This window comes from Calidris pugnax, unplaced genomic scaffold (genome assembly GCF_001431845.1).
Source record: "Calidris pugnax isolate Ruff unplaced genomic scaffold, ASM143184v1 scaffold187, whole genome shotgun sequence".
Taxonomy (NCBI): Eukaryota; Metazoa; Chordata; class Aves; order Charadriiformes; family Scolopacidae; genus Calidris; species Calidris pugnax.
Genome location: NW_015090969.1, coordinates 586,011 through 610,466, shown reverse-complemented (window position 1 = coordinate 610,466; position 24,456 = coordinate 586,011). Strand labels below are relative to the sequence as shown.

The 24,456-nt window shown below is 39.8% G+C and overlaps 1 protein-coding gene across 1 annotated transcript in view; it reads right to left on the bottom strand.

Annotated features, from left to right (window-relative positions):
• Positions 1–24,456, bottom strand: part of IQCH (IQ motif containing H) — a 105,201-nt gene that overhangs the window by 23,738 nt on the left and 57,007 nt on the right. Inside the window, exons 12-15 of the mRNA XM_014952761.1 lie at positions 19,953–20,128; positions 15,735–16,007; positions 13,118–13,309; positions 1,835–1,955 (exon numbers count right to left, since the gene is read on the bottom strand). Of these exons, the coding sequence (XP_014808247.1) occupies positions 1,835–1,955; positions 13,118–13,309; positions 15,735–16,007; positions 19,953–20,128 (762 nt within the window). The remainder of the gene's footprint in view (positions 1–1,834; positions 1,956–13,117; positions 13,310–15,734; positions 16,008–19,952; positions 20,129–24,456) is intronic.

The following is a 24,456-nucleotide window of genomic DNA, read 5'->3' as shown; positions in this document are numbered from 1 at the left end:
GCTACAGACGCTTTGCGAGCAGTTCCAAAACACAAACAAAACATCACATACCTGACAGGAGAAACATGCTCTTGGGATGTATGAACGAATCCTGGCCTGTCCTACAGCCCAGCTAAATGCCAGAACAGCAGTGAAATGCAATGTTGGGACCTCGAGGGAGTGGTATCTCCTGCTGTGAAACCCATCTTGGAGATTCCCATCCACATGAGGGTCAGAGATAAAAAACCTGCCTTTTGGTGTTCATCCACACGAGGAACTTGGTGTGTAGATGGGGAGGTTTGTAGATGACAACTTCTAGCAAGGTTGTCCACAGGAAAATCACAAAGAACCCTGGTTGGCATTCCGGATTTGCCTTTTTATTGCACAGACTGCCACGAGTCAGTTGGTTAGGATAAACTAATATACAATAAAAATTGGTCCTACATCTGTTAACTGGCATTATTTTTCAAAAAAATACTTCCAAAGCTTTGAATCATCCATGAGAAATGTATAAAGCGTAATATATAACATAATTAAATGTATGAAACGTGTATACCCATTATATTTAATACAAAACTATGGTGGGGCAGAATCACTGCAGAAATTTACTACCCGACCACAAACACTGTAGCTTTTGGGTTCAAAATCTGACACAAAAACACAGGATGTTAACGTGTCTTCTGGACAAAGATGGGCTCATTTCTGAGCTCTGGGCCAGCTGGGTACCAGCCAGCTTCCATCCAAAGGTGCTGTGAGTGGGTTTAATGCAGGAAGCCCCGCTGAGGACACAGGACCACGCGAAGGAAACCATCCAGCTCTCAGATTGGAACTTGTTCATGTGCCTTTGGTTGGAGGGCAAGAAAGAGCACGGCACCAATCTGTGCCAATGTCCTGTAAGGGACAATATGGCATTGCATTACTGGTCCTCAGTGGTGGCACCACCTGCCTGGAAGGCAAGAACTGGGGAGAAAGCTCAGCTCTTCTCCAAACCAGTTAAAGGTTACGAGCACATTTCACTTCATGCAACGTGTATGTGTTTACATATAGAATCATAGAATCATTGAGGCTGGAAGAGACCCTTGGGATCATCGAGTCCAACCATCTCCCCTACTCTACAAAGTCCTCCCCTACACCATGTCCCTCAGCACTGCATCTAAACGGCCCTTAAACACAGCCAGGGATGGTGACTCCACCCCCTCCCTGGGCAGCCTGTTCCAATGCCCGACCACTCTTTGGGTGAAAAATTCCTTCCTAATGTTCAATCTAAACCTCCCCTGTTGGAGCTTGAAGCCGTTCCCTCTCGTTCTGTCACTAATTACCTGTGAGAAGAGACCAGCACCAACCTCTCTACAGTGTCCTTTCAAGTAGTTGTAGAGAGTGATGAGGTCTCCCCTCAGCCTCCTCTTCCTCAAAGAAGATAGAGCTCCCTTATAGAAGATATAGCTCCCTTCCTGGTCCTATGGGAGGGAAAAGCAAGTCTCACAGCTGTTTGCTCACCAACATTGAACACCTATGAAATATTCTCCCATTTCCCTATGTGCAAAGTCACATACCAGCACCCCTTAAAGCCCTCTGCGAAGCCCCCCAGAACCATAACCCAAGGAGTTGGTGCTTGTTGATTCAGAATCACATGAGAAAGGCAATCCAAGATTAATATAGGTTAAATACTTGGATAGGATACATGAATGATAGAATAGTCACCTATAATTCATTTGTAAAAAGAACATTTGACGCATAATGGAGAAATAAAAGGAGAGAAATATTTAAATAGGGCCAAGATTAACAAGAGGATGGCATACAATATGGTATAATTACTCCTTATAACACTTAACAGCGACTTTGCAGTCTTATTTACCTTGACTAAGAAATGTTTGGAGGAATTTTTCCCATGTAGGGAATCGTTTCTCATTGACTGGCTGTACGTGCTGTGCTAAAAGGCCCGGCAGCTCCTGGGAGATTTTCACCAAAGCTGGCTCCTGCAGAAACAAATTAAATAGAACCACAAGCAATTTTACTACAGAAATGAAAACTGCTTGTGGGGTGATTAAAAACCAGGCCTCCAACAGGCAAAAAAAAAAAAAAAAAAAATGTGCTTACTGTTTACCCACAGTCAGGAAGCCTTTTTTAATTTTTCTACTTTCTACTCTTCCCTCCTGTTGAAAACTGTCCTTCTCTGAAAGACAACCCACCCCCCCACCTCGGTATAGAATCTATTTCGTTATAATTTATATCAATAATTTGATCTGGCAACTGAAAATGCTAAGCACTTGGTAACTGCTTAGGGATCAATACCAGCAGTCAATAACTTCTACGTTGTTTATATTTTGGAACTGAGCATATTGAAATAGTCACATATGCCAGAAATAGTTTTACTGACTATGTTTAAGCTGTTTCATCAACCCAAGCACTGCTTCATTATTAAAAAAAAGGAATAATCAACCAAAAGCATTTTGAAAGGGGGAGATGCCCTTTTACATTCCCCAATCTGGAACATGAATTCACAAGAGTATTTGTACCTCTACCTTTGGTAGAATTTGATTAATCATTCAATAGGAGATAAGCTCCCTTTTTCCTAGTTTCAAATTCCTTACTATATTATCACGCACACAAACCAACCCCATTAAATACAGAAACCAACTGCTTTTACTGTTCAAAAACGTCCCAGAAGTGCACAGGCATATAAAGTGCAAGGACCCTGACTCTATTGCTTCAGGCTCCTTTTCTTGCTGCTTCAGAAGCGCTCGCCCGCGTCCCCTGGGGCTCTTTGCTTCTGTTTTTACATCCTCTCTCCCCAGCCTCCCGTGCTTCAGAAGATGACCAACCATCCTCCCAGCTTGGCAATGTCCTAAGCTGCAGTCATTTTATCTTGAGCTCTGGATGAACGTGATAAAACCTTATGGCTAACATCTGAGAATAGGAAAATAAAAATAAATAAATCTGTTTTTCCAGAGCAGTGATTTAGAAGAGCTGGGCTTTGCCATGAAGCACATGATGGGATGTAACCAAAAATACAAATTCAAAATCAGCTTCTGTGATTTAAGTACCAGAATGCGGAGGAAGAGGAGGAGCCAATTATTAGGGTATCAACTTTATGTATTGGAGACCTAGAAATATCCTGTTCCTGAACACAGTCTGCCTGAGACTTCAGGAAAAGTGACCTTCTGTCTGCACCTCAGCTGTCCAGCCATGGAATGGGGACAATCGCTGTCCCCACCTCACACTGAATTGAGAAAAAGATGCCTTGAAAATATTGAGGTGCTTAGATAATGACACTGATCTGGGCTACGTGGGCTCCTCTCATATACTAAAGGAGAAAAATATGGTTTTGGCTTTAAACATCTCAGAAAAAATGCTAAAGAATTGTTTTAGCCAGTATATCAATATAGTAAACAGCACGACCTTCACCTGATGGCTAAACCAACAAGGACCACATAAACCATGAGATCCAAGTTGAGAATTTACCCAGATTCCAGTCTTACACTGCTCGTTTCCTGAAAATCCAACAAGACCTTGCAACAATTCCCAGGGACACAAGGGCGGCTGCGCCAGCTCCATGGGATGGTGCTGGGGACTTCTGTATCTCCATTCAGAGTCGTTTTCAAGGGTCACACATGGCTGTGAAAGCTCCCTAAAGTGGATGCAAAATCAAGCAGAACTTCCAAATTTTGCAGTGTATTGAGGGGCACGTTTTCCTGGCTCAGCAGGTGAGAGACTGTCTCCATTCACCCCATCTTCATAGTAACAGCACATGTCCTCCCGATGGGCGTTACACAGGGTGTTGTGGTACTTCCTCAACAGACCCAGTGTTTCTTGCTTAAATGAGGTCCAATTAGCATTTGAAGGGGACTTGAGCACAGGATGATCTCAGAGCATCTATCTGTTGGGGCAATGCCAATACACAGTGCCCAGCTTGGGAGCATCTTCCAGTTCAGGGCTGCAGAGATGATCCATTGGATGGAGCATCTCTCTTCTGAGGAAAGGCTGAGGGACCTGGGGCTGTTCAGCTGGAGAAGAGCAGACTGAGAGGGGACCTCATGGATGCTGAGCAATAGCTAAAGGGCTGGGGGGCAAGAGGATGGGGTCAGACTCTTCTCAGTGAAGCCCAGTGACAGGACAAGGGGCAATGGGGACAAACTTGAACACGGAAAATTCCATCTCAACGTGAGGGTGGCAGAGCCCTGGCAGAGGCTGCCCAGGGAGGTGGTGGAGTCTCCTTCTCTGGAGACATTCAAACCCCACCTGGACACGCTCCTGTGGGACCTGCTCTGGGAGGACCTGCTCTGGCCAGAGGTTGGACTGAGTGATCTCCAGAGGTCCCTTCCAACCCCTGACATTCTGGGATTCTGTGATTCAAAGCACCCTCAGCACTTGCTGACCGTGAAGGACACGTGCATCAAACCCCCTTGCCCCACAGAAAGACGACGGGGGTTTTAAAGAAATTAACTAATTTGAGAAAATCTGAAAAATGTCCTTGTGGGATCAAATCCAGTGTAGCAGAGCTTTAACAACCAGTGCCTCCAGAGGTCCCTTCCAACCCCTGACATTCTGGGATTCTGTGATTCAAAGCACCCTCAGCACTTGCTGACCGTGAAGGACACGTGCATCAAACCCCCTTGCCCCACAGAAAGACAACGGGGGTTTTAAAGAATAACTAATTCAAGAAAATCTAAAAAATGTCCTTGTGGGATCAAATCCAGCGTAGCTGAGCTTTTAACAACCAGTGCCTGGATAATCAAGGTGTTCACAGAAGGGAGTCGGGCAACCGCTTTTTAAGGACCAGCACCTGGAATTCTAGCTGAAGTTTTTTTTGCAACTGTAAGCTCTAAAAAAGGCAATAATCCTGATTACAGGGAGTTTTAGTAGGCAAATTCAAGCCCAGATCCAACATTCACTCGTGAAGTCAAACCTTTTAAAAGGATCAGTGCTCGGTAGGCTAATTTCATTTAAATTGGACAGTATCTCCAGCAGAGTCTACCAATGTTTTATCTCTTGATGGTGGCCCAAAACAATTCCATATCATAGGCTCGATGGAAACAGGGAGCATTTGTTCAAGTCTTTCAGCTGATGCTTCTCAGTACCAGTAAAAAAGGAGCAGCCCAAGTACTGTTTACATCACATAGAAATCTTTAAATCTACCCAAATTGGTTTTGCACCTTTTTATAACAACGCATAAGCATAAAAAAAATTATACCTTTTACCCCGAAATATAAAATAATTTCTCACCCTTCTGCAAGCCAAATTGTGAAAGGCTTTCTTAGAATGGAAGTTGCAACAAAAAATCAGGACCAAGTGTGGTATGTATTGAAGGCACTGGAAGGAAAAGTACTCGAGACTGATCGGTCAGCAAAGAAAAGCCTGTTGGAAAGATAAGTAAATAAATAGAAAGAAGAAACAGACTTTAGAAATAGGAAGAAAGACCTGGGGACAGAAAGAGGTTGTAGAGCAGAATGCATGAGAAAGACCAACAGCTTTTTAGCAAAAATTCAGATTGAAAGGTAATTATTTAAACTTTGCAAGCAAATAGAGTGAAGAAGGTAGCTCCAAGTAAAGCTGACTGGGCCAGAGAAGAATCAAAACGGGCGACAGATCCTCAGTGATACAAACTGCCCCATCTCTGCTGCAGTCAATGAAGCCACAGCAATTGATGCCACTTCAATGGCACCATGGCAATTCACCCCGTTAATGCAGTATATCCTTTATATTGTGATCAGTGGAGCTATGGTAACTTATTCCAGCTGCTGTGATGTGAATGGGTCCAGCCCATTCTTATGTTCTCAGTGACACCACCAGAGAGTCCACTGACTGCTCTCTGACTGTCCAAATAACTTTCATTATTTCCTATTTTGTAAATTAAACTGATTTGACTTTTTTTTTTTCCTATTTCGGACAGGTACAGGCTGGCCAGAACCACAATCCACTGCTCTGAACAAAAACCATTTGAGAGGTTTAGAAAAAAACAGAAATGTTTTTGGAAGCGATACACTTAATACCGTTATCTAATTAAAGTTTGCAGCCTGATTTAAAGCCCAGGCATTTAATTGTTCAAGTGCAAATTTTTAAAATTAAAAAGTGCCAATTTTGCCTTCCACGAGCTGGAAAAGTATGTTCTGATAGAAGGTACCATCATGTAAAACAGCCATCATTACCAAGTAACACAAATGTTTTTCGTATGTAAAATTGCTTTGTAAAATATTTGCTCCATCTGCTGAAAGTAGCAAAGACAATTTTCCCTGATAGCTAATGGCCCATTTCAGCTGGATGGCAAGCGATTCACCGGGGCTGCGACTTGCATTAAGTGGAACGAGGGGGCGAAAAAACGGCGCACAGAATTCGCCACTTATGGAGTATTATCTACTCACTGCTTCCTGAGAGCCCGGCCCTCATTAGCGCGGCCTTCGCTTTGGATCAGCAACGCAGGACTGGGGAGATGCTTTGACTCGAGAGGCTTTTTGTCAAACTGAGGCACATATGCTATGCTTCAATACAAAAGCACAAAACAGCCACTTTCCTTGACGACAAGAACAAGGAGGTTAGTTCTCTTTCAACTTTCCAGCACTTAAACTGCTGTTCCTTTTTTTCACACCACATGGGGCCATGGTTTTCTCTTCTGGCTCATGCTGTCACTCTGCACGCTGAGGATTTCAATATATAAAGATCAAGCACTTCTTTTAATTCTAAATTCAACTACATACACACACAAAAAAATACGAAACAACAAAAAAAAAAAGCCCCACTGACCTAGTCCAAAAAAAGCCCCTCTTCCAATTGCTTGTTTCATTGTACACTTTGCTATTTACCGTCCCTCCATTGAAAAGCACGTTTACATTGTGCCCTGAACTACTTCAACATCTGCTAACAGACCAATAAAAAATAAATAAACCAGGATTGTTCAGAAAGAGAGATCCTTTCTCTTTCCTCCTGACGCTCCCAAGCTGGCGGCAGCAATATGCTGCGAGATCCCCCTTCCTCGATGTCAGCTCGGAAAACAAGGTATGTGGGGAAATCACATCCAAAATCACTGCAGCCACTGCCACCAAAAATCAGCCAGAAATCGGATCCTGAAAGCTCTATGAGCTCATCAAATAATTCTGCATATTTATGCACAGCGTGTTAATTTGAGATTAGGACAATTTTATTAAATAGGTTGCTTTTTTAATTAAATAATAATAATAATAATAATCGATTATTATTGCTTTTTTAATTAAATAATAATAATAATAATCGATTATTATCGCATAAAATAGCATTGCTATTTTATGCATAAAAGCATGTCTCTTGCTGGGTCACAGCCTTCGTTTTACAAGGTTCCCCACATTTACCTTCAGAGCAAAGGAAACAGGACATAATTGTCATAATCTCAAAAAATCTCTCTTTTTTTAAAAAAAAGAAGTCATATGTTTATTTCAAATGCAGCATTTGTAAATTCAGGATATTGGGATGTTAATCCTCATCCAAAATGAGATAAATAATATTTGAACGCATCTTTTCTGTATTTTAATGATATCTCTGCCAATACACAAACAATTCAGATGCCTTCAGATTAATAATATTTTCCTAATTAATTTCTTTTTCTCTATTTCAACCTCTAAATTGAAATAGAGAGAATCTCTAAATTGAAATCTAAATCTCTCTAAAATTTGTTCGCTTTTGTTCACTTGTCCTCCTTTCTGGCTTGTTTCTCTAAAGAAAGGATTGTAATGAATTCCAAAAAGGGGATTTCAAAAAGAGAAGAGCCATCATATAGATAATGCACAGCCACTTCCCAGGAATTCCATCTAAACTGCCGAGCTGGAACGCTAAAGGAATCCTCAGACAAAACCTGCATCGCGTTTCACAAACAACACACAGTTAAACTTCTTTTATTCCTAGAGTTGCCTGTGTGTTACTTTTAGGATTTTAGCAAAATAAACATTTTTAAAATAATCCGAGCAGGCATTTTATTGGCTGCGATAACATTAACGGATTTCAGATTTCTTTAGTGCTCTTGCTTTATCCTCTCCTTCCACACTGTTATTGCTACAAACTGGCACTTAAATTCAATTGATTCAAAATATTCCGGATCCATATGGCCTAAAACCCTGGAGCTGAAGTTCTGATATTGCCTCACTGCTGTTTTCTAGCATTTGCCTCTACTCCAGTCCCCAGATGGTGGAAGTAACATTTAAACCTCCTTTCCTCTGCCTTGTACAATAGACCTTGGCACCATTTCAACTGTTTACTCCGGTAATTAACAGCACTGATACCACAACAATTACAACTCCTACAATCTTAACACAATAATGCTATGAATTAGTGAGAGCTAATGGCTGGAAGGTATAGTGGTTCCAGACTGCGAGATCTGTGCATTTTTAGAATAAAATAAAAGGTACAAACAGCACGCTTGCGGTAGACAATGATTACCTAGTAATTAGTTTACACAAAGCTTCCTATTTAATGGCAAAACGCTGTAATTAACGCGTGACAGAAAATCAAAGGGTACTTTGTAAGCATATGAAAAATTAACACTGCAGGCCTATAGCTTTATGTACTGATTAGAAGCATATTAAATCAATAGGACATGCAAACCAACAGCTTGCATATCTGATGATTGCGAGGCTTCGGAAGGGATATCGTGGCTTAATTTAACCAAGGGATACAACCACCGCACTTTATTTTCCTTAGAATTTAAGAATCACCTGAAACATGGCTAGGGCAGCTACATAGATATATTAATAAGCTGAATAAGAGCACTGTGGTCTGTTTGCAGACACAGTGCATATTTAAAGTATTTAGGATATATTGTTGACAAAGCACTGCCCATAGTAGGAAACAACCCGCCACTCTATTGCTTTACCAGGAATCAAGTTCTTCCTTAACTCTTTGGGTTCTTTCTCTTTTCCTATTAAACGTCACATCGGTTAAAAGAAATTTTAAAAAGCCTGTCAAAATGCTGTAAATGCATCTTCTGTGATCTGCCAGAGTTTCTGGCCCTCTTCAGGCTGAAAGAATTACCACACCTGCAATTGCACATGTACAGTGAGAGCCGCAGCAGAGACCACTGCCTTGAGAACCCCTCGGGTAAAAAATCTCTCCACTATTCCTGACTGTCAGATAATCACAAAGTTTATCCAATTACTTATTACAGGACTTTTAAAAGTTGACCCAAAAGATTTAAAGGAACAGCTAGAATTTTGCAGCATTTTAACTTGGCGTTTATAAATGTAATTTTCCAATAGAAATCAAGGCAAAATCCAGCAACCGGTGTGTGAGCAGCACTCTCTGCAACTCAGACTGAAAGCTGGATTTTCCGGATTTGTCACCTTTTGAAAAGATTTTGATTTCCTCTTACACATTTTAGTGAATTAACCAAGATACAGTCTAGGAGGAAGAGAAACCGTGACAAAATACAGTGCCAGAACTGGAGGCAGTAAGACTCAAACACTGTAACATTTACAACAGCAGGCTGCCCAAGCGCGTTAAATAGCTTTTTTTCTTCTACAACAGATATTTAATGGAGAGTTTTGAAATGGTTCTGTAGCCACGGCCAAATTATAACGGCTTATTGAGAGAATAGGTGCTGCTTGTTCTTCTGTCTTATTCTGGTTTTGCATTTTCAGCTCTTCTTTATCCCCACACTCACCCCCTTTTTTCGTCTTCAGTCCGATCTTGGTTATCTTTAGGATTGCTGCTCGGGAAACTCACCTCATGTTGCTGGTCCTGGTGGTTAATTAAGAGGCACGGTGTAATAGAAGATTCTAAAATTAATTTGATTAGTAATTTAATCTAGTGATTCAGGTACTATTTCAAGTTCTAGACAAGAGGATGGGATCTCTGCATTTATCTGTGTTATTTTATCTAAAAGGGGGACTGTTAAAAGAAGGATAAAGGCAACACTATCAGGAAGGTGATATTTTCTTTCCTCTAAAAGGGAAGATGTTCTGAGAGTTCGAGGTGGCAGTTTGAGTGCCAAGAGTCAGAGACCAGGAGGTATCGTGGACTTTGACAGCCTGGTGTCAGTTCAAAACCAAAAGGCACCAAATATACTTCATAGACCACTTTTCCACCAATCTTCAGCTTGAATTCTGAGGGAGCATCTTTCTTCAAGGTCATGAAAATGTGGCTGTCGGGTGTGCTTAGGCCCGGATCTTGTCTCTGACAGTGGGCACAAGTGGATGCCCAGGACAGAATGAAGACAGAGCATCCATTCCCTGGGGACTCTCTCAGCCAGAGACTGGGCCAGTGAGAGCAGTTAATAGTTTTCCCTTCCATGAGTTTATACAGTGTCCCAGTGAGGCTCTGTATAGGCACAGGGGAGATTTTCCACAATCTGAACTGCTGGCTTTCAAGAGGAGTGGTATCCCCAGCTTCCCAGCACACTTTGGAATACCATATATTAATAAATATTAGTAATGCTAGATACTCCAAACATGTAATTGTCCTACCGTTTTTTTTTTCACATTTTTTGCTCTGCACAGACTAACTGAAGCTTGAATTGGCACAGAAAATAGATTGGAAAAATCACGATAGAATGGCATGAGAGCATTTCACACAGCACACATGCTTTATATGTTAAATGCTTAAAAATCCTGAATTTATTTGCTCCCTCCAAGCGTCACTGGTGTTGGGAGATAGAATGAAACTCCAAAGGTGTCTCAGTACTTACTGATGGTTTGGCACAGAAGTGGGGCCAGATCCTGATATTCGTTTTCTCACCAGAGAACATCTCCACAAATGCCACCGTTGCCCAACGTGCACTTGGGGAGGCAGCAGCTCTCTTGCTATTGATGATTGTTAGAATCTGGGCCTCAGGATGAAATTCTTTACCTGCTGACAGGCTTCAGCAGCGCACAGTGGGATGAAGGCCTCGCAGAGACGCTCGGCGTAGTTTGTGAGTTCTACCCTCACAATAATAATTGAAATAATTGTTCAGATAACTCAGAGGCTGCATTAAGTGAACAAGGTGAAACACATCGATAATCCTTTCCTGCATTTCTCTTTGCCCAATGCTATGTTTGAAACGAGGAAACTAAAACCAGTCTCATTTTTAGATGGAATAGATTTTTTTTTTTTTACACACTCCTTTCCTGCATTTCTCTTTGCCCAATGCTGTGTTTGAAACGAGGAAACCAAAACCAGTCTCGTTTTTAGATGGAATAGATATTTTTTTTTACACAGTTCAAACTCACAAACGACATTATTTTTAATCTGTTGCCTACCACATACCAATGAGGAAAATCTGGGTATCGTGTCTTAAACTGCTATGCAAATGATGCTATTTGTAAGTATTAACATAATTTAGTGCTTACAGTCATATTCTCATTTCTAATAATTCTACCAGAATGGAGAGTCTTTTCACTGTACTCTTAGCCTGCAGGATAGTCTTTCATCAAGAAGCTGAATTTTTTAATAACCTGCCAGCATACGTTTGGTATGTGGCAGCCTACGCCGATGACACAATGTCTTCATTATCAAAAGAAACAGGTCTACACACTGTAATAGGACATTAAAGCATGCCTGTGCTCATAAACTAATGCTTTGATGTTTAAATGTGTAGCATTACAATGGTATTCCTTAACAAAGGATGATTTTAATCCGCTGCTCTCCACGGTAATACTCAGCAGAGACTGCAATTCATTATCCATAAAAAAGGTCTCCCCTTCTACAAAAGGGAGCTCAACTCAAAAGGTGGAAAAATTTGAACACCCGTATTCAAACAAGATGCCCAAAATGCCAGGAAGTTTCACACTTTGCCAAAACCCACTTTACTACTGGTCTGGATTTATGGAAGCTTTCCTGCTGACTTGAGGAATTTAGCTCAAATAGGTTATTCTCTACGTATTTTTCAACTTCCAACAAATATTTGTGTTTAAGGGCTTGTAATGGGTTGATTCCTGGTTGCATCGAAGCACAACATAAATGCAGTATAAAAGGGAAAGCAAAGAAAGGCAGTTATCCCTGTGTCCTTTATATCACTTAGCCATGAGAGAATTAAAAAGGCACAGAAACAAGAACGCTAACATAAGGAAATACCATTTCTATAGAGAACTTCCACCAGCTTGACTTGCACAGAGCAAGGGATCTTTAGCAGATCAGAGAAATCAGCTCTTCAGCTTTGCATGAAAAGGTCTATTTTATAACGTGGAATTATTTTGTAGTTGTCAAATGCAACGGAACTGTAATCAGCACAATTTGAAATTTTAATATACAATATAATTCAATCAAACAAAAATTTCAAAACAGTTCTGATTGAATTAAAAAAAAAAATCAAAAGAACTATAATGAGTAGTTTATGTAAATGAAACAATTCTTTCTGGATACATTCCTTCTGGCTTTAAAACCATTACATTAGGAACGAATTTGGCACAATATCCAGAAATATCAAATGCTTATTGAAATTAACACATTTAAATACCAATGAATATTTAAACTACAAATAGTTCTCTCAATGCCAGAACTAATGAAGTCTGCTTTGGTATGGATTTAGCTGCGGTTAAAATGTATCATCTTACGGCCTCTCTCAATCATGTGGATTCTTAGGAATCTCCTGGTGCACGAGTCCATTGATAGGCTCCCTCTCCTTACCTCAACACCCACTGTAAATTAAAGATGCAGGATTCTAATGATCTCCAAGACCTCAAGTGTTCTGTCTTACACAGATGAAAATGGCTCACAGGTTATTAGTTAGTTATTAGTGAGGAAAAATGTACAGAAAAAATAACCCTTAGAAAACCAGATTAAAAAGGAACCAGTTTGTATGTGATTTCAAATCAATTAGTACTGTTCAACTATATTAGTCCGACGCTTTTGTTCAGTAATTCCAAGTTTCTATGTAGGTGTAATGCCCATCTACTTCCATTTATACACGTCCTCACTTTGGATAAAAAACCCTGTGTAAAATTTGCACATTATTGCCTATGAATGAAGTGTTATGACACCCAACTTACTCCACAGCTCACTTATATTTTGGAATATTTAACTGTTTTATTTAAATTACTGTTTCCTATTACTTTGTAGAAGACAGTCTGGTCTCTGTAATAGCAACTCTTACCAACGTCTTAAAATGAAAGCTCAGGGAAAAGATTTAAGGTGAAGAAGAAGCCTTGAGGACCATTAAGAAGCCACAACAACGAAGACAACGCCCCGCTCCCCCGTTACTTACCCGTGCCCACTTCTGGCTCCATGTCTCGGGGCTGTATCGCTGACGCTCCTGTTGAACCCAGGGGTAGCATCTCAGATGGGCAATGATATCACAGTAGGCAGTGCCATTTCCTCCACATCCATCGTTCACTTTGAACAGCCAACGCCGCACCTCCATATTGTCCGCGATCAGCTGGCTCAGGACACGAATCATCTGCGGGGCAACAACACAAAGATGTTTTATGCTACAGCAATATTAAATTGTTCCTCAATTCTGACTCCTGGTTTGCATCTATTTGGACTCAAAATGTATTTTCTAAATACAGTTTCTTTTTCTTAGAGATGCTTGTGTTGTTACGGCTACTTTGGGTACGTAGCGAAAACTTTTCGATGAGAATCAACAGTCTTTGTCCTTGTGCAGATCACCAAAGAGCAATGAGCACCTTTGGTGGTGGGTGATGCTGTGGGTTCTGCAGAGAGAAACTGGCCTCTCCGGGCATTTTTTTTTTTAAATCTGATGATGATCTTAGGTTTTGGATACTCAGTACTGCTTAATAAATGCTCGTGACAGGGAACGGCACGGGATGGACTGCACTATTTGCAAAATCCGAGAAACAATTGTGGCAGATTCTAACACCAGCCAAAACATCTGTGAAATTTTCCTACTGGAGAGTACATTATATGGTTATAAATGTATGAAGGAGTTACCAGGCAGGCTTTATAAAAATGCTAATTATTTATTTGTGTATGTACACAGATTTAAATGGCTTTAAAATGCCTTTTGCCCAGCTGGTGTAGGATGCAATTAGCTTCTTACAAACTGCAAATGCCTTTGAACCTGGTAAAAGTATTGTGAGATCTTGTTGCATTGGCAGAGCCTTCTACATTTTTACATGGCAGTTTTTTGGACTTTTCATTATTTTTTTTAACATTGACCTCAAATACAATTACACGTGTTCCAGATGTTATTATTTGTGGCTTTTGAGAACCGCATAAATGTGTTTTTCCTTGATGACTCCCCTACAGTAATGAAAAGAATCAATAGTATTGTAAGGACTGTACCAATCATAAAGAATTATGTTCTATCCTTAAATGAAAATTGAATTGTGCTTTAACATAGCGGCACCTTCCTTTGATTATTTAACCTAAAACGTCAATATTTCACACAAGCAAGCAGCAGAAGTAGAACTTCCGTAACACTGTAGCATGAATCAAAAGTATTATTCACATAAATTATTTAACAATAAATCAGTTGTTTTTTCAGATGATTGATCATATATTTATTTCATCCACTACGGAAGATGCAGTATATTTGTGCAGCTTCGATTGGTTTCAGTGCTAAAGGTGATTAATAAAAAGTAAAGCAACACGAAAAGCCTCTCTAAGAAGCAGGAGTACCTACAATCCAGGGCACTGATTATTTCCCTGTATGAGATGTAGCACCACCATAATAATAAATTTTAAAAAATCAGTACAGTTCATACTTAGACACGTCATTGCAAATTGCAAAATCATCTTATAGAAGGAAATACTAACACAGAATGCAAAATACACATACGGAAACTGATTTGATTATTTAACCTAAAACGTCAATATTTCACACAAGCAAGCAGCAGAAGTAGAACTTCCGTAACACTGTAGCATGAATCAAAAGTATTATTCACATAAATTATTTAACAATAAATCAGTTGTTTTTTCAGATGATTGATCATATATTTATTTCATCCACTACGGAAGATGCAGTATATTTGTGCAGCTTCGATTGGTTTCAGTGCTAAAGGTGATTAATAAAAAGTAAAGCAACACGAAAAGCCTCTCTAAGAAGCAGGAGTACCTACAATCCAGGGCACTGATTATTTCCCTGTATGAGATGTAGCACCACCATAATAATAAATTTTAAAAAATCAGTACAGTTCATACTTAGACACGCCATTGCAAATTGCCAAATCATCTTATAGAAGGAAATACTAACACAGAATGCAAAATAAACACACGGAAACTGAACACAGTACAGAAAACTCTTCTGCCATGTAATTTTAGTTTAGTAATATTTTGTTCTTTTCTTACCGGTCATACTAACAAAATAGGTGAAATTAGCAATGATAAGCCAGGTTCAAGTTAAATCTGCTTGGTCAACCTCTGTTTGAACTGAAATTAGCAATGATAAGCCAGGTTCAAGTCAAAGGTCCAGTTGCAAATCTGCTTGGTCAACCTCTGTTTGAATAGGGTGACTTCCGAAGCGGAAGAAATTTTTCCTTCATCAAATACTTAGTTTCCCCACAAATCCCTGTTTTATTTGCAGTCACTGGTAAAACTCCTATTGATCTCACTGGGGCCATGACTTCAGCCGTGGAGGAGCAATGCAAACTGTTTGAAATAACAGGACCAAACACCCTCATATATTCTCCAGAAGAAACACGAAGAAGAGCAGAACAATTGTCTTCCTCCCTGACTAGGATACAAATTGCATTTAATTGGTCAGATAGAGCCCAAAAGAACACAACCTCGTACGTGATTTATTCCAACCCAGTCCAGGTCTAATCAATATGGTTATTGTGATTGTACCAAGTTTGCATTCTGTGAAGTGCAGAGGCACCTGCAGATGGACACGTCCCAGACCACCTCCTCCTCCTCCTTACCTGGTCATCGCTGGAGATGTCCCCTGCTCCAGGAGGGGTTGGCACACAAGCACTGGCAAAAATTCGTTTACTTCCTGACTTGTTACTGTAGAGCTGAGCCACTTCTGGCACCGAGCCTAATATAGGCACATTTAGCATGTCAGCCACTGCTAAATCATCTTTGTGGGGAACCCCTCCAATAATGTAGGCATCTCTGTTCTGGATAAGACTTTTTATTCTTTTGATTGTCTTGGGACTGCACTTGAGCTGTGTGGCTAAGCACATGTGATGCTTCTGTAGAAAGATAACATTATTCTTGTTAAAAGGTGTTCTTTTCTATTCCATGAACCTAATTTATAATGTTGCACACAATAAATACATTATTAATAGCAGGCTGGGTTATGACCTATCCTGTAGCTTAGCAGTTTAAATTGATAAAAGCTGTTGGGGTGAGGCTCCATAATCGTGCACATCTTTAGTGTGTTGGAAATGGGCTCACTGGGAATAGAACTAATTACTTCACATCTGTATTTATTTGATCCATGCGGAATTATCCTTCTGTCAGTCGGCAGAGAGGCTGGTGGCCTTTGGATAATAGTGATTCATCTCAGCAACACTTCTGGCGTGGTTTAACTCTAAAGCTCCTAAAAATCAATACAAAAATGAAGAAAAACCCCTATAGCAGGGAATGTATTGCACCATACAGTTCAGCAGTATTTTAAGCGATTCTCCGAGAATAAACCACTTTGATTTACAAAAGCTTTCACTGATCACATTAAATTACTGGGGATATACATTTCCATTACACAGTAGTTCTGATAGCTACTGCAAACACAACTGCAGAGTACTCAAGGAGAGGGTAGTATTTTTGTTGCTTAAAGTACAAAGGTTTCAACTTTTTGGAAGGAATTTTTAATTTCTTCTGAAAAAGAAGATCTATTGCTGAACAAACCACATGCTATAACCTCTAAACTAAGCGTACTAGTCACAGCAGCTGAAACCTCAGAAATATTTCCTACAGCATCTCCTAAGCAGGGCCTGCAGATAACCCAATTATCTTTCCAGAGGTACAGACAGAGGTGTACTGAGGTTGAGGCAGATTGGGATGGACATCATGCAGAAATGCTACAAGAGAATCCACCACAATAAATTACCGCAAACAAATCATAATCATAACAAGAAAAAAACCTTCACATTGCAATTTCCTCTAATTTAGGTCCTATCTGCAAAGCTTTCCTTTTCAGGGTAGCATAAATACTGGATTTTCTAGGGATTTCCAGGACTGGAGAACCCAGAATATTTTCCTTCAAAGTCCTGGATGCTCCTTCACAGGGACTGAGGTATAAATCCTGATTCCAATACTCATATGGGGATGATGGTGGATAAGGAGACGAGGGAACCCCCCTGAAGTGGACAGAAGGAATGTCTTTTTGCAATTCTTCAGTGCTTTCTCATATCAAATGCACAGCTCCTTAAAGTGCCTGAGCCTCTCTGTAAAGAGTCAGACATCCTGCAAGGACAGTGAGGATACAAGTCAGAGAAATGGCATATTCTTTAAAGTTTGTAGAAAAAAAGGGAGTTACAGAAGTATAAAGGCCAAGGGAACAACAAACAAGTTTTTCCTTCCATCAGTTTAAAACAGATGTTTTGATTCATTTGTTTCCTTTCTCTTGAGCACTGGTATAAAAGCAGGGAGCTGGCCTGTTCTGTTGGTCTCCTGGCAGAGTTCTGCCATGTAGAGAAGAGGATCAATTTCCAGCCCCGGTCACTCGCTCCCTGGGGCCATGAGTGGTGATGTAGGGACGAGATTTGCTTTGTGTCTCTCAATAATGGATTTTACAGTTAATTAAGGAGTGCAGGAAACAGGCTGTAAAATCTAGTTCATTCCTGCTTTGAGAGTGGTATCGCGGCCATGATATATAGTAGTGAGAGTGAAAGGAGGTAAAAGCAGAACTGAGGAATCCTCAGAATTCCAGCAGGACTGCAGAGAACGGTGGTTAGGAGGTTAGCCAAAAGGCTAGTTCTTGGTTCTCAAGCCTGTTGATTTTTCTTTCTTTAAAACTTTTCAAGAAAAGAGAGGCATCAGCCTCAGGATAATGAGCAAAGCCAGCACTGTGCTGTTTTGATGTGCTGGTGGCAGTGAGTCGGGGTAATACCGAGTCACAAGAGGTCATTCTAACAGGTAACAAATGCTTAAAGACAAGGATCCTTTTCTCACAGTCTCCCCTGTAGATACCAAGAAGCACAGGGCCACATCTGGGTGTCTTTTCCACAGATTTTCTTTCCATCCAGTTCCATCAAAATATGGAACTGGATGGAAACATGCAACTGGGCAAGGCTGATTCGTGCGTCTAGAATTGCTCAAAGGAGCTAAGGTGGCCTTCATGCCAGTTTCATTTATTATGAATAAATTTAGAAACATTAGATACAAAAAAAGCTTGTTATGAAATAACCTAGAAGAGAGATGCTTAAAAAGAACCTATGAAGCTCTAACCCTTACAGAGACAAAACGACAGCTAAACTCCCCATCACTGAAGCCAGTGTATGACTGGGATCGGTTATGAGTATAGATTCCTCTCCACACAAAAGATAGATTCTTTGGACACGTTAATTAACAGATGGGAAAGAACATATGCTTAATGAGAATAAGGCAGTTTGGGGATTTTGCACATAAAGGTGCATTACACTGAACAGCCAAGGGTTGACCTCAATCTGGGGTCAGGTAAAACCTGTGATTCCCTGTTCTTTCTGCTGGCACTTGGCACTAACACACTTCTTGGCCTTCCCCAACTGGGTGAGCAGGGCAAGCCAGAGCCATGAAAGAACTTGGAACTAAGGTCACCCCCCTATGTCAGAGCATGTCACTTCTCCCAGCAAATCACAGCTGCATAATAAATTTTCACAAAGGTGTTTGCTCTTCACCTGGAAAAGAAACTTCGCTTGAGATGTTTCAACAGAAATGGGAAGAGCAAAGGTTGTGCCCAAGAGATGTGCGCCCGAAAACAACCTGCTTTACAGTATCTGGTAGTTAGTAATGGAAAAATAACCCAGTATCCAGAGGAAAAAAATAAAAAGCTACAATTGTCAAAGTGCAATTTAAAAAGAAAACTGGTATTTATCGAGGATTTACTATGCCAATAATTTTGCTTTACAAGGTGAAGGCCCAGCACAGGCAGCTGTGATTCTTGTAGGTTTCTAGTACTCAGATAAAAAGACAATGCTAAAGGAAAGCCAGCTCCTAGAAACACAAACATCACCTTGATGCTCTTCTCCAACCTCAGAGAAAACACAATATATTCATATCTACAGAATTCATTTTAACTACAGCAAAACCATCAGACAGCTCTGACTCAGGCGTCCCTTTTCTCACATTTGTGTTTTCAGACTATATCAACAGAAAAGGATTCATAAATATACGCAAGTGTTTTGCTGAACAGTACGCTACTATAGAACTACGTTTGAAAACCAACACACATAGGAAATATAAAAAGCTTCTTTACCTTCTTAAGCCATCAGTTTCAATCAATATATGGTATAACAAACACTTGTTCAACAAAATAACTAAAAGAGGGTTATTAATATATATCAAAAACAGGAGCAAGCACAGACCCTAGAGATATAAATGTACCTGAAGATTCATAAAAATCAAATCTCAGCTAAGACACTGTGGACTTAGTATTTACAATATAAAATTATTCTCCACTGTAGAGTCTTCACTGCTCTGCAGCATTTTCAGAAATGCTGTAGGTCGTGAACATTCATTAAGGTCTCTTTTTAGACCATGTTTTAGCACATGGATCTGAAACTGGAAGTAATATGTCTGCATTACCTGGCCCCAGTTCTGTTCTTAATGAAGTTCTGTATTGGATTTAATCGCAAGAAACACTACAAACACGTGACTGATCGAATGCTGGGCTACCCAGAGATAAAGTTTGAGTAATAAGAATGGTTTATTGCTATGATTTGCTTAGAGATATAAATCTATCAAGTTCCCAGTGGCAAGCATATAGCAAGAAGGGACAGTGGTCTACAAATAGCCAATATAGGACTATCTCAACTAAGCCTATAAAGCTAAACCGGGATATTTATTTCCAATGCTCTAACTAGTAGTCTAATCAGTAAAGCCCTTAAACTTGCAATAATATTTCACTGATGTGTACCAGAGCGTTACAAGTTATAAAATTTCCAATTTAATTTTACTGCATCCCTCAAGCTGTAGTAATTAGAAGACAAACTCACAGGGAAGCTGTTTATAGCTTCAGGGGTGAGAATTTTGAACCTGTCCTGCAGGTCACCCATGTCCTCGGGGTTCCCAGATCTAACAGCTGCCTGCAGACCCAGGAGTTTATTGTAATACTGCAGTAACTCCTCACTCAGATGAAGGGGGCAGATGTAGATGACGTCCACGTTGGCATCTAAAACAAAGGGGCACAATGTTCATTACTGGGAGAAAGGTAGACTCCATTCAGAACAGCAATCTGATAATTCCTGACCGTTTGCTAACAAACAGCTTCCCAAAAAAAAAGCACTGGAAATAAAAGCCAGATCTGCAATTCCCAAATCTTAGTGGTTTAACTGCTTTTTTCTGTGCTTCAGCATTTCTCTGAAGACAGGTCAGTAACCCAAAGAAATAACTAGTTTTCAGAATTCAATCTGCAGAACATATTGGGGGCAGAATTTGGAAAGTGTTGCAGGGGGATTTATATGCACGACTCACATTAACATCAATGGGAATTGCGCACCGCTTTAAAAATATATCCCATTAACTTCAGTAAATTATAAAACCCAGCTATTAAGTTTAGAAAGCTGATGAAATTGCAGTTTCATATGCTGCCTGGATTTTGCAGGGCCTGTTCCTATTCTTGTCCTGTCCACATAAAAGCTCAGGGTAGGATACCGTTAAGAACTATTGCTGAGCACGTGAGCGTGCGGATTCGCCTGTTAAATACCACAGTGTGAAAATCTGGTTTTCTGCATGTAAAACAACTTGGGCTGAAAGACAGTGTGTACACAAACACTTAGAGGTGAGAAACTCTTTAATATATGCCGGTGTGGAAAATTTTAACAACTCCACTCTTCTGAAATATTAATCTTAATAGATGAGCTAATGAATGAACGGGGCCTCGCAACATCAATAGAATACGCTGCCAAAAAGCACTCCTGGATTTTGATCCAGCTCCTGCTGAAACCAGTAGGAAGTTTTTGCATTGTCTTCACTGGGCAGAGGAACAAAAGCCTGAGAAGTTTCTTACATATGAATGAATCAGAAGGAAAAGGAGTATTGGACTATGGAAACCCGGAGCCTAACGCTATAAAGGAATAAGATTATCCCACTCATCCACTTTGTTTTCCTGTACTACGACCAGCAAACAACCCACATTACAAAGGGAAGGCCAGAATCTCAACTGGAGCATTTTAGTAATATAGCATCTGACAGCCAGCTCCATTTCTGGAGACCCAACAGAGCCTTTATATAATACAGCTCATTACCATATAGGTTTTTAAAATAATTAAAGACTCGCCAGTGTCAGCTGTAATGCTGGATGGACCACCGTGTCAAAAATCAACAAGCTCGAGTGAATTTGTTGAATAAAAGGCTGCAACACATTTAACTACTCCTAGCACTGGCCTAGAAAGAGATACACAAGTCTGCTTTGGACACAGTGAGGGTCCAGAGAGAGATGAGCTAATAGCAGGTCACAACAGGCAAGGAAATCCTCTGGTATTCTAAAGAACAAGAAAACCAATACAGTAAATATCAAAGCCCTCTGCCAAGCACAGGTAAAGCTTCTGATCTAACAAACTACTTAATATTTAACTAGTTTGTATCTCACTCATGGTCTACTTTACATTTAATGATAGAACCAATTTTCATGTTCACAGATTTTTAAATGATAAGGAATGCCTGTATAACATGTTGACTTTGTCCTCTTAGGTTTCTAACTATCATTTTAGAGACCAAAAAAAAAAAAAAAAATCTATGCTAAAAAGTGAAAAAAATACAACTGTACTGTGGAAAAACAACATTAGTGCTGAGATAATATATAAAGGCAATTACATTATTATTTTAGGCAACTGTAAATTTCTGGATCCAATATATTTTTGTTACAAACTTACTAAATGGCATTTATAAAATAATAATGATACTGAAATATAAATGAATCATGTAAAGTGTGTCATTCCAGGGAGCCAATGAAGCTGGTCACTGACAAATAATATTATTCAGTGCTTTGCTTAAAAGAGGACTGTCATTCTAGGAAAAACTTTTTAATGTACGTCTTTTGCCTTGTTTGCTGATTAAAAAAAAAAAAAAAAAAAGAAAGAGGTTTAAATAAGGGCTTGCTCTTTTCTAGCACATCTTTCTCTCCGTATGAGCCTGAATGAGCACTAGCAGAATTAGCTACCTAATTTTGTAGAACACTAAACACTTTTGATCATTTGTGGTGCTCAGCATGCCACGGGATGGGGCTGCTTTACCTTATCACGGAGTCAGAAAGCACCAGCATGTTCTTCTTATGAATAATACAGACAGGAGCAAATGCCACAGCAGATAAATGACTTCTGAGTTTATATTTACTCTCTATTTAATACAAAAGTCCTCATCAGTCGTTCTCTATTGCTCACAACTATGGGCAAGTAACAATAAGAAGCTAGGCAGGCACCAGCTCGTGACGTACCCAGGGTGTCACACAGCCTTCCCATCTGCGTGTTCTGCTGGAGAGCGAGATCAGGAATATGCTCACGGATGCACTGGGAAAATCCTGGAAAACAAGTAAAGCCCCTCAAAACCATATTCAGAACGGCCCTGGTATATAGTTGAAAGAAATCAGATTTTTGAATTAAAAAAAAAAAACCTGCAATAAAAGTATTTCAAATCCCGAAGACGGTATAGCACTAATTGCATCATCTTTATGAATTTACTTTTATTAGTGAACTAATCATGTTTTTATGTCATGAGATTTTTAAATTTGGACCTAAATGTCACAGACCTACAGAACTTTATAATTTAAATATGTAGACAGAGTATCTTGTTTGAGTCCTCTACGTTGCTGGATGTTTGGTTTTTTTAAACGCTGAAAAAAATGACACCATCATTAAGCAAAAATCCTGGTACGTTTTGTCCTTCACACAGATAAAAGGCAACAAAATCACTTCATTAAGGAGATGAGATGTCTCAGTGATGACTGAACACTTTGTTGTAGAGGAGGAATGAGCTTCAGCCTCTCTGAGCCAGGATTATCTGTTTGGAGGTCAGGCTTCCTACCGATCCCATACTCCCATTCAAAAAGACTGCAGTAAATGACAGGACCACTGTAACTATACTCTCTAATCCTGTCATTTTTAAATTCAGTTAATTCTAAATCAATCAGCGTGTACATACGAGCGCGCACAATGTGAGCTGCCAGTTGCAATAGCTGTGATTAAATCAATAAGGAAGTTTTCAGCCTAATATTCAATGTTTGGCATCAAATCCTGACGGATCCAGTACCAAGATCCTTCCAACGTTTCCATATATCTGCACATGATAACCACCTGAAACTTCAGAAAAAACTTATTTTGACTAAAATCTGCTCAATATTTCAGTGCTTTCATTTTGGAAGATAATAAGAATTGACCTTTCAATCAAATTACAAGGACAATTACTGTAAGTAATCAGCATTCTAAAGTGCTGTGGTGATGACACTGCACACAGGAGAGCAGAATGTAATAAAACACAAAGAAATGGAAATCACTGGTTTCATTTTTAGTAATTTCTTGTACAACTTACATATTCTAGTCAGCACCATGGCACCAGGCACCTGCAGAACAACATCAATGTAAAAGATACTGATTTTTTTGCCACTTTAATATTAAGCTAAGGTAATTTGAAAAAGCTTGCTCTGGTGACTTAAACTTTAGTCTCGAGTCTTTGTTTTGTTCTCTCAGGTGGGGACCAGTTTTAAGGCACTAACAGTGCTGCCTAATATAAGAACATTTAGATTTCAAACATAGAAAGTAGCTGATTTTCCTGCACTAAACTGTCCTCTTGAAAACCCATTTGTTTTTCAGAACTAAATCTGGGCTGAAAAATAACAGGCAAATATCACCTGCAAAATAAGTAATTATTGGAAAGGAATAATAGTTAAAGTAGCCATCAAACAAAAGTTAAAACTAGCATGTTTTTCAGAACTAAATCTGGGCTGAAAAATGACAGGCAAATATCACCTGCAAAAGAAGTAATTATTGGAAAGGAATAATAAAGTAGCCATCAAACCAAAGTTAAAACTTGCACGTTGCTATGGTTCTGCAGATACACTATAGCTTTATACCGACTACCCCATGCACTTTCCTTCGCTATGTTAATAAAACATATTCATTCACAATATATCAACTTCCATTGACATGACCCCATTAGATTTAACGAGAAGAATATTTGCTCCTTGTGAATCATTCGCAACGCTCCGTACTTCCATGGCCAGTCACCTGACAATGCTCATTAAAGGCAGAGGCTTAATATTTTAAACAAAAATCAACCCAAACGAATTCCTGTGATCACAGTCTGCATGTTCCAGTACAGCTATAACCTGTGACACCACTTCTGTTCTGTTATGCAGTTTATGTATCACTAACATTTTGTGCTACACCATTTAATCCCAAATGCGTGAAAACGTTTCAGATAAATCCACATTTTCCAGAAGCAAAAGCTTCTGTTTTGATTCTAAGAACCCCTACACGAGGCATCAGCCCATCACGGCACCCACTG